Genomic DNA, 11,637 nt, shown 5'->3' with positions numbered 1-11,637 from the left:
TATTGGATTTCTAGTTGTCGCTTTCACAGACACAATATTACATACGTTCAATATGTATATTAAAAATAATAAAAAGAATTCTACAGTAGAATGTATCTCCAATGATAAATTGCTTGACAGTCCCAAAACCATTAACCATTTTATTGCCGGGAAGGTCATGGATAAATGATTGCTGGACAGGAGTGGATATGACTTGGAGTAATAGTTATTGGCCACATTGTAATGTAAAAGAATATACGTGGTGCCTGAACCATGGTTAACTCTCTATAATTTTGGGAAGGGATACTTTTGGAAACCAATTCTTGATTCTCTACTGATCACGGTGACCTTACAGAGGACCCATCATAATCGCCGCAGCATTAGATGATCAGTACTACAAGATATTTTGAAATCACACAACTAACTTTGCTTTTTCTCAACAGGTCCATCTAGACTTAACGGGGAAAAATCAGAACAGCAAGGTATGTATATACACATAACCACAAGCGTTCGATTATTATCACCGGTAAGAGTTTGGTAGTGTGCTATGTTACTTTAACATAGTGTTTGTGATGTCACACTTTTCTTTGCAACCCAACAATATTTAGGTTGCGCGCAACATACCTAGCATGCGGCAAAAAGTTAAGCCAGCTCGACTTATGAACCGGAAAGGCAGTGGCAGGCTTAGCACAGACAAGGTCTGTATGGTATGGTATTAATGTAGTAGGATATTGTTATTTTGTGCAACTGGACGTCTCTCCGGCCCTTGGGAGACATGGGAAAAGCACGTCCGATGTGCCGTAATGAAAGTATCTAACGTCGAGGGCTTCCTTCTTTTTAAACGCAAGACATTTGCTGGGGTTTTTAATTGCGGTCGCCAGTAGCTTAAGCCGCTCTGACATAATCATGAAAATGAAACAGAACAGGGGAAAATCCTTCTAGAAGGAGATTCTCTAAACACGCACAGCTCTTCGCCTCGTAAAGGAAAAGCAACGTACAGTTAATATCCATTAAATTAAAGCCCAAGTGCGTTTTGCTTGCACGCCTAACAGAATTAGTGGGAAGCACAAGCCCTGGCGGATACGACTCACCTGCCTACAGGGAAAAGCTGTCTCACAGTGGAAGATATTAATACAGATAGTCTAGGCGACAGGACTGCCACGGAACGAAGAGAAAAACGGCACATATTACCTACAGGACGGTTACACAGTATGAGTATGAGTATGAGCACCACAGTAGATAATGCCAATTTTTTTTTTTTTTTACATCGGTAGTAATTCTGTAAATGTAGGCATTTTTTGGAGACAGTACTGAAAAGATTGTTGATACTCAAGTTTCTAAAATAAAAAGGAAAAAATAAAATTAAATTCAACCGCAAAAAGGTTATGCTGACGTTTGTGCAAGATAGATAATAAATTAATATTACTGGTACCAGACCAGATTCATTTAGGCACATATCTTCTTTAAATCTCTATGCATAATAGTTAAACGTTAACTTTTTTTTTTGGAATGCAAATACCAGGAAGCAATAGATATGAACATATTAAAAAAATCACCAAAACAAATAATACAATCTCAATAATACAAAATCTCAAGAATCCAACTTCCACGCATCACATTCTCATGTTAGAAAAATAAACGAATGCGGATAATGTCGTTTATTGCCTTACGGTTTTTCCCTTAAAAAGAAAAATAATAATAATAATCGTTGCTATTCCTTGGCTTTTCTTTTTTAAGCTCGACGCAATTATCCGCTTTTTTGATTCGCATATTTGGACACCAACATATTAAAGCCATGACTTAATTTAACATCTTCAATGCCAGAGTAATACAAAACCAAGGCACTGAAGTGGTTAAGTGTGCTTTTCCCATGTGTTAGGAAAGTATAAGGTCTTAAAAAGGTACAGAAGAGGGGGATTTTTTAAAATATGCATTTACATGGACACAGGAAAAGTACACTGGATTAAAATAAGAAGATTGTTTTAAACGAGAATGAGAAACAATGTAACATGAATGTGTTTAAATAACCTGCAATAAATATACTGCCATACAATTAACTTTAACTGCTGTGCTGGGATCCTTCAGCATCTTCCAAGGGGATGTACAGTGGGAACTCAAACTGGCCTTGTGATGCTCTTAGCATCTTTCCATCCCAGGGGTATCTGATGCAGAGGATTCCTTTCTTGTGCTGAACGATTGAGTCATTTGTAGCATCAATAAAAATATTTCCCATGAAAATTAAAGACAGAACCAGAGAATAAAAGATGTGCAGCACGAGCCCGCACGTGGTGATGTCACAGCTACTTCTTCTTCGTCAAACGCCGGAAGTGAGGTAATACTTGGGCCTCAGGGAGGTAGAGCGCTAGCTCCATAGCAACAAGAACAGTCAGCTCAAACCCAACCAGGTCTCGTCTATTGGCTCTAAAGCGTTCTTCTAACTTCTGCATTGTGGGGGGGAAAAAATAAAGACAATTTAGCAACAAAGTTGAATACAGGACATGTGCCACAGAAATTCAAGATCCCTACAGATATACTTACATCCAGCAGATGCTTCAACTCTGGTTTCTTAAAGTCACTGCTGATCTTGGCAGCCAGCAGAACACACGCTCCGGCACACAGCTTCCGGTTCTGTTTGTTCACCTTGCCCTGCAGGACTAGCTTCTCAAAGTAGACGTAAGACATGGCCACAGTAACCGGTTCCAGATTACACTCCACTGCTACGTTCCTTATCTCACGCTTCAAGCTGGGGACGAAGAGAAAGGACAGATACTCAATGCATCTATAAGAGATCACAGCCTCTGATACCAAGTAGATTGTTGGCCGTACACCGTGATGTGGCACAACACAAAAAAAAGGTGTCATTTGCATATGGCCCCCAGATCCTTACCTCCTGATCTTACTCAAGGTCAGTTTCACATGGGGGAACTTTTCTTTAAATGTTTCATTCATATCTTTTTTCAGGTCGGACGGCTTCACGTATTCAATCACAGTAGTCTAGGAGAAAACACCAAAAAAATCTTATACATTATATCTGATAACATTTTTGCCTTTTTAGACATACCTACACTACTAGTACAGCTTAAACGCAATTCCCGGCACAGATCCAGTGACATACACCAAAGGAAAACGCGACGGCATTATGTATTCCACGATCCATGAAGACAAAGTAATACAGGACATTATACAACCGAAGGAAATCAAGCACTTACCATATAGGAAGCAAAGATGAGAACACGCTTGTGTTTTCCACAAGGCCACTGCGGGTCATCAAGAATATTAGGGTTGTATTCTACAGCTTCTGCTTCTCCTGTACCTGGAAAGGCCAACATAAAACACACAACCCAACCAAATGTCAGTTTCTATAAATTGTTTTGTTATTTTTTTTTTTAAATTACAAAGATGAAAATTAATTAAAAAAAAGCCATCTACCCAGCTCTGCTCCGGATGCCATCGTTGGATACCTTGCCGAAGAGACATTTCGTTTGGTTGGTTCATGGGAGCTGACTCTGTGTGTCGGGACAGGAGCTTGCCCCTCATTTTTTTGGCTGACAAGAGCATTTGTGGGGTATAAATATTTTGCATAAGAAACCACCTGGTGATGACAAGAACAAAATACATATAAATAATGAAACAAAAAATATACATCAAAACAAAAACAGAGGACATGAAGACACAAGTTTAACCCCTTCGCGACCTTTGCCGGTTCAGGACCGTCATGACAAGAAGGTCACTAAATGACCTTTGACGGTCCTGAACCGTCAAAAAGTTAAATAAGCTTAGAAAGTGATCAAGGATCACTTTCTTCGCTTAAACGGCCTTGCTGCAATGCCTCGATGTCGAGGCATTCAGCAAGGCCTCCCCGGGGCGTCAACAGTCGCCATACATTGTATGGCGGCGGACGCCCGTTTTAAAAGCGTTTAGGAGGCGATCAACGATCGCCTCCTAAACTTAAATGGTGTCGCTGGAATGCCTCGATCAGGAGGCATCCAGCGACACCAAACACTTACCTTTAGGTGGGCTGTGACCGTTCCGGAGAGCGGTCACAGCCGCAGCTGCCGGTGATCTTCGCCATCAAGTAAGATGGCCGCCGCTCTGTAAAAAAAACAAACAAGAAAAAGTTTGCTAGATGGTCTCCAGACCCTCTAGAGAACTGGCTCCACTTGCTGGTTGAATACAGGTACTGCATTCAACCATGCAAGTCAATGGAGCCCAGCTTTCTAATCACTATGTGATTAGTAAAATATTCAGAAAAAAATAATAAAAAAAAAAATGGAAAAAAAAAAAATGTGCTAACATTTAAAAATAATTATGCAGTGATGTCACTAGATGAACCATCCAGTACCAGCAAAATGTGTAAAAAAAAATATAAAAAAAGTATTAAAAAAATAAAAAAAATAAAGTTTATTATTTTGAGCAAGTGCTAAAATTTCTCAAAAATCTCAAAGAGTTAAAATAAAAGCACTTCAAATACCCAAGGGGTGTCTAATATATAAAAAAAATGGCTGATGGGGTAAATTGGAGTGGCCTAGCTCACAGATAGGGCATAGGTACAGACTGACCAAAATGGAGAAAAAAAGCGCACTTCCCAAATGTGGCATTTTAAATCTGAAACAACCCGACAAACCCATGCATGTCGGGTATCACTGCACTCAGGAGATGTTCCTGAACGCATATTGGGGGGTTGTTTGACAGTGACATATACCAGAACCTGTATATCTATAACTAAAGTACAATTTGTGTGAAAAAAATTACTATTACAAAGTTTGACAAAGTGTAGTTCTATAATTGGTGCATGGAAAGGGTTAAAATAACAGCATTCAGAATACCCTGGGGTGTCTAGTTTTCCAAAATATATGGTTTGAATGGGTTAAATTGAGTTAACCGGCTTCAAAGATATTCCAAAGAGGAGATGGAGGCAGAATGACCAAATGACCACCTGAATTACGCATGCCCCAAAAGTAGCCTTTTACCAGCCAAACAATCTGACAAACCCATGCATGTGGGGTATCGCTGTACTCAGGAGATGTTCCTGAACACACATTGGGGTGTTGTTTGATAGTGACATATACCAGAACCTGTATATCTATAACTAAAGTACAATTTGTGTGGAAAAAAAAATAAAAAAAATTACTATTACAAAGTTTGACAAAGTGTAGTTGTATAATTGGTGCATGGAAAGGGTTAAAATAACAGCATTTGGAATACCCTGGGGTGTCTAGTTTTCAAAAATATATGGTTTGAATGGGTTAAATTGAGTTAACCGGCTTCAAAGATGTTCCAAAGAGGAGATGTAGGCAGACTGACCAGATTTGTTAAAAAAGATTTGGAAATCATAAAACGCTGCTTGTACTTATTGCCCTATAACGTACAAAAAACAGCAAAAAAACATAAAAACATTGGGTATCTCTAAACTCAGGACAAGTAGTAGAATCTATTTAGCTAGTTTTTTTTACTTGCTTTTTTAGGTGAGTAAAAGATTTTTCAAATAAAAGTCATAAAATGTCTTTTTTTTCAATTTTTCACCATGTTTTTTTTATTTTTTTTATAGTAAATAAGATGATACGATCAAAATAATGGTATCTGAAGAAAGCCCATCTTGTCCTGAAAAAAACAATATATAACTTATGTGGGTACACTAAATGGGTGAGGAGAAAATTACACCTGAACACAAGCACCACAAAAGTGTCAAAACAGCCTCGGTCCCACAGGGTAGAAAACGAAAAATGAGCCCGGTCCTTAAGGGGTTAAAGGACCGTTCAGAGGCTCCTTGCAATGATCCGGCACAAGTATTGGGCAATGAATCTTGAAAAGATCATTTAACATAAAAATAGTTTTATACTGAATAAAGTAATCTTACCTGCCCCTCAGCACCGAGTTCTACACCTTCTATACCGAATACTGTATCGCATGAGGAAGCGACTCCCCCAGAAGCATGCCGCTGCCTGGTCCCCTCCACTCGCAAATCACTGAAACAGCACCACAATATTCCATTAAAACAGGAAAATGGCTTAACGCTCGCAGAGAAATCAGATTTCAAAGTAGACTTGTGGACCAAAAAATTCTAATTTTTGTTTTATTTTTGGTCCGTACAATTTCATTGTTTTTACTTATTCTCACGCTTTACCGTCTGCATTCTTCTCTCCTCTTCTGAGTATTTGCACAACACGGCGGAGCCTTCGCACTGTTGCAGAAGTACCCCGAACAGGAGAGAATAATGCAGACAGAGCAGAGGAGAAGCAGAATCGGAGACGGAGCGGTGGATGAGGAGAAGCATTGTCCTTGCTTTCGGACAAATTTAACAAAATTAGTTAAAATTTGTATGAAACCGAATGCATACGTTTTAAAATCGTGCAATAGTTTCATTCAGAGAATGTTGTGCCAGCGATGTGGCTGGTTTCTTCCCGCCGAGGGTGAAGCTCTGATGCCTCACCAGGTCAACACGTCTAATTATTAAAACACTATAGAATCGGGATACAAAAATACCCAAAAACCCATCCCTTCCAGAAACTGAAGCACAGGAGCCTTGAAGCGCAAAGGCTGATGTTAACTTTTCATTAAAGACACTAAGTCAGATGCTTTGGAAATAAACTCTACACGATGCACGGCATGCAGAAAATGAACAATAAGTGATAAAAGAGATGATATCCTCACCTGATATGAAGGCTCTCGCCATAAGGGATGACAGAAAACGCTCCGCACATTGACCTTTTCGCACAGATGAGGATTATTCTAAAGAGCAAACGTGAGCAAATAAGAATGAGGAGTTACCCGCATATGTCTAGGTCCTAAAAAATAAAATATGTACAAGCCAGAGGCCGGATAATTAATCGACGGGCTGGATAATTCTGCCTTCCTCCTACCTGCTATTCCGGGTGTCATAATGCCGCATGCTTTTAATGAAGTGGATTTTCCTCAACACAGATTGTCGTGGAGACTCGGGGGGATGTTTTGACCTGAAAGTTACATAAAAGAAACAAATATGTATCATATTTAACAATATACACTATTTGGCAAAACAGAGGGTGATTTTTATAGATCATCAGCGGAAAGGTTACAACAGCAACAAACAATGATAATATTATGAAAAAGGGGGACGCTATAGATGGCTGGGCATCTGGGGTCATCTGATTTGGCTGGAATGATGGTCCATGCACAGCGGAGATTTTAAAAACAATAACAATGAAATGTTTTGCAAACTTAAAAGGTGAAAAGAAATCCATTAAGCTTTTTTTAACCCCTTCAGGACCGGCATTGACAAACTGCGTCTTTCCTTGAAGACCAGTTAGTAGCAGACGCCCCTCGCGATCCCAGCGTCCATAGCGACGCTGAGGTAGCGCATCATCGATGACGCACCTGGTACGTCCCAGTCTGCCGGTGACCTTTGACCCGGAAGTACCAGGTACGTCCCGGTCTTGAAGGGGTTAATTTATTTATTTATCTTTTAAAAGGTGCGTAAACAATACAGTACCTCTGATTGGCAGCGGGCTCTGGCCAGTCGTCTGCGAGCTCCAAGGACCCTCTATGAGAAAGGTGGCGTTTTCTAAAAGAAAAGATGGAAATCAAGATGAACGGCCGTTCCAAGACCAAGAACCAATCTGAGTCTTTACAGCAGAAAAAAAACATGCAGACGTGACGGGCCGAAGGGGGCCGTTCTGCCGGTAAAGTCCATCTTCTATGCGTTAACCAAGATGGAGCACAAAGTATGTTTTTTACTTGAATAACCTTCAAATATTTGGTATTATAGCTGCATCGCTAGTTTATACAGCACAGAGCGCACAGCTGGGACGCGCGAGCAAGTCTTGGCTACAATTCAGCTTTTGCCGTTAAATTGAAAAATGATGAAACTTAATTTTCATTTTAACTGCACGTTATAAATTAGAAGATAAGGCGGCAGTTAATTAAACGGCTATAAAGGATTCCTGGCATGGGTTCACGCGGACGCCGGGATATTTAAGGGCGCACTAATAGCGGTCACCCAGCACACCTCACATAAATCTCCAGAGCGATAATTATTATTATAATATTTAATGCCGCGTTGGGACAATCAGATGAGCTTTAGGTTAATGTTGTAAACAAATCTCGTCACGTACCTTCGGTGGGAGGTTAAATTATGATGTTCCTGATGCCTGCACTCAACAACCAACAGGGTTATATCTAATGCATGGAGGTGGGGGGGCCCCATCCACCCAACAACCCCAATGATTGCGTTAACATTAAAATATGCAACATTATGGGGTTTATTCACTAAGTGAAGAGTTGCCCCCCCCCCGCAAGCTTCTGCTGCAGGAAGAGCTTGGCTAGCCCCGTATAATGCATAATTAAATTGGTGAGATTTCTTCACACTTTGATTCATGCATTATACAGGGCTGAGCCTTTTGCTGGATAAACATGTCGGTAACGGTCCTTTATAATGTCAAGGAGAGGGTTAAAACCACAAACTCTCCCTTTAGAGAATAAACCCCTATGTGAACGGACTACTTATTCCATGTCAGGCGCCACTGCGACAAACAGAAGACTAGTTAAAAATAGGTAGGTAGCCATGGCTCCTGGAATATTAGATCTGACTCCGAAACCTTTCATGCCATTTTATATCGATCTCTGTGGGTGTTCCTCTTTCTGGCTCTCAAAAAAAGAATTTTTTTCCAGCCCTGAATTATCCTTTAGCTATTTTTACAGGTCAAGCATGAACTTGTTGGAGCGCCTCATCCCAGCGGCGGCCTTTCACTCACACTACACATCCACGAATGTGCGAATAGAGACGGCGATGAAATAACACAGCGAGGAGAACGCTGCTCAGCCTGCATGACCCACAACTGCCCGGGATTGTTTGCGTAGCTGCGTTCTCTTGGGATATTTATAGACGAGGCAGTAAGATCAGCGAGAGGCCATCCATAATCCAACTGCAGCGCCAACTCACCCTTCACCCAAAATCCTCATTGTGCCCCGTTCCCTGGCAACCATGTTTAAATAGTCCTTAGATTGTAGGTCATCTAGTATTTAATTGTCAGCCTATTGGAGCGTCTCAAAGCCGTTCCTGACAGTGACAGCTACCCAGGAGATGACTCCCCTGGCCGGTGTGCGACCGTCCTTACCGGCAATGGGCTGCAGCAGCAGCATTCCAGCATAACCTGAGCCATGCCCTGGCTTTAACTGGCGCAAAAAATGTATTTTCTAAGCTTTGGAAGTGCATTGTGATCCATCATAATGCACCAGATTGAGATCCCAATAAATGATCACAAGACCTTTACAGTTACAGCAGAGAAGGTTTGATTTGTGCGACTAGCAGACAGACAACTCTCCACATAACCAGTCCCTCCCATTACTATATCATGCGCGGTAAAGGCAGCTGGTCAATAATAATCCTATTACAAAAACAATCATAATAAAATACAAAATGCCCCCCCCCAGTGTGTAATAGAACAGTCCGTCTAATGGTTTCTCTAGAGTAACCCTTATGAGGGGTCATCTTAAACAAAGTGGCCTAGGGGTGATGCTTGTGAAAGGGGGTGAATGGAAAAAAGGTGACAGAGGGGGACCGGGGATGATACGAGGGGGTAATCAGTGTAGTTTGGGATACTTTAAGGGGTTAGTTTAGGGGGGTGTCTGGTGTATTTGGGTAACTTGGGGCAATCAGATATTCTGCACCTGTTATGTGGGTAGGGGGGCAGTAGTCCGGGTTTTACCTCCTGAGACAGTTGGGGGAGGGGATGTTTAAACCAGCCTCCTGAAGAGGGGTGATTTGGGTCAGTCCCTGAGGGTGGGAACCGGACTCACCTGTGTTTGTCCCCGGTCAGGCTGCTCTGTGGCTGAAGGAATCCCGGCGAGGCCACCGAGCTTGGGGTGTACAGTCCAACCTTTCCCCTGAGTCCCTCCTCGGCCTGGCAAGGCTCCCTGGGCAGCACGACCCGTGGGCCGTTGGTTGGAGCGGGCTGAGGGGCTGGGGTGCCGGGAGGCTGCTCGGGGCCCTCCCAGGCTGGCTGGGGAGCCGGACACAGGGGTCTCCCATCCAGGGAGATGTTATTGAGGAAAAAAAGAGCGGCTTGTCTCCGGCGGGAGTCCGTCCCCCGCCGCCTTCGGCCCGGTGGCTGGGAGAGCTCCGCGGCCCGGGACCCGGGAGCTGTCACTCCGGGAGAGCCGCAGGTAGCCGCGGCCATTCTCTAAGCGAGTCCCCGGCCCGGGGAGCGGCCTGTGTTCGCAGACCCCGCCCCCACTACACACAATTGGATGGTCCCAAGGCAACAACTCGACACCACGTCTCCGATTGGAAAGTGTGTCTGCCAATTACAGACAGAGGAAAAAGGCGGTCTAGCTGAGAGTAGTGAGGTCACATAGTACCCGACGACAAGTGTCAGGCGTTCAGCAAGCATTAGGCTCCCTAGCAGAGCTCGCTATTACGTTATGTCACTATCCCAATAAAGGTCACTATTACCCCAACCCCTGTTTTCTACTGGGAAAGACAGAATGATGTCAACGGTAGGTAAGTAATAGGATTAAATAAGCTGGAGTTTGTAAGTTTGACACCCAGGTTACTAGCTAGTTAGTTAGTTAGTTAGTTAGTTAATAACTGGCTAGTAAACTGCTTATTATATTATCTCAGGTATAACCCCCCTCCCCTTTTAATAACTGGCTACTGAAATATTACCACAGGTATGAAGTCCCCTTTTAGTTAACCGGTTATCAATATATTACCTCAGGTATAAACCCTCCTTTTAGTTGACTGGTTATAGATATTTTACTTCAGGTATAAAAACCCTTTTAATTAACTGGTTATTGATATTTTGCCGCAGGTATAAACTCCTGTTTTAGTTATCCGGTTATCAATATATTATCTCAGGTATAAACCCACCTTTTAGTTAACCGGTTATCACTATATTACCTCAAGTATAAACCCCTGTTTTAAATATTACCTCAGGTATAAACTCCTGTTTTAGTTAACTGGTTATCGATATATTACCTCAGACATAAACCCCAGTTTTAATTAACTGGTTATTGATATTTTACCTCAGGTATAAACTCCTGTTTTAGTTAACTGGTTATCAATATATTACCTCGGGTATAACCCTCCCTTTTAGTTAACCGGTTATCAATATATTACCTCGGGTATAAACCCCCCTTTTAGTTAACCAGTTAGAGGTTAACCTGCTCCCGGCGCGATTCTCACCATGCTGGCTCTTTGTTTACCTGCGTGGTTCACCTTTCTGAGATGGACATCCATGCCTTTGTCTCATCAGCATAAGGCAGCACAGGGTGGCAGCTGCAGCATGTTCCCTACTTCGCACACTTCACAATAAAGGTTTTGAGGTGGGACACACCAGTGCTCTTTATCCACCTGAAATTAGTGCTTTGACTACCATGGACTTTATGGCTGAGAAAACATATTAACGACTGGAGTGCAAACCGTATCAACTTGTGTCATACTTAATGTGACGGAGAACCTGTTTGGACTGGTTTAGATTGTAAGCATTACAAGCAGGGACTTCTTCATCTTAATTATTGGTTTGTCTCATTGTGTTGCTCTGTATACATTGGAACAAAACTTACTGCTCACACACTGCCTGTTTTTTTGTTTATATTGTAACAGGGAAGCGTTAAAGAATGAGTAGCAGATGTCAAATTATTGTACAGAGGAGACTCTCCATGTGACCATCACAACCCACA

The 11,637-nt window shown here is 42.0% G+C and overlaps 1 protein-coding gene across 1 annotated transcript; it reads right to left on the bottom strand.

Annotated features, from left to right (window-relative positions):
- Nucleotides 1-2,220: 2,220 nt before the first annotated feature.
- CABLES2 (Cdk5 and Abl enzyme substrate 2) lies at nucleotides 2,221-10,166 on the bottom strand. The gene is made up of 10 exons (XM_053453686.1): nucleotides 9,754-10,166; nucleotides 7,448-7,519; nucleotides 6,840-6,932; nucleotides 6,631-6,708; nucleotides 5,837-5,945; nucleotides 3,409-3,571; nucleotides 3,189-3,292; nucleotides 2,867-2,973; nucleotides 2,518-2,722; nucleotides 2,221-2,420 (listed from the first exon to the last, which is right to left on the bottom strand). Exons 1-10 carry the CDS (start codon nucleotides 10,131-10,133, stop codon nucleotides 2,280-2,282), a joined length of 1,452 nt encoding a protein of 483 aa, XP_053309661.1. The 5' UTR covers nucleotides 10,134-10,166; the 3' UTR covers nucleotides 2,221-2,279.
- Nucleotides 10,167-11,637: the final 1,471 nt, after the last annotated feature.

Source organism: Spea bombifrons, chromosome 13 (assembly GCF_027358695.1).
Source record: "Spea bombifrons isolate aSpeBom1 chromosome 13, aSpeBom1.2.pri, whole genome shotgun sequence".
Lineage (NCBI taxonomy): Eukaryota > Metazoa > Chordata > Amphibia > Anura > Pelobatidae > Spea > Spea bombifrons.
The sequence above is the reverse complement of the archived record's forward strand: the minus strand, read 5'-3'. Positions and strand labels throughout refer to the sequence as shown.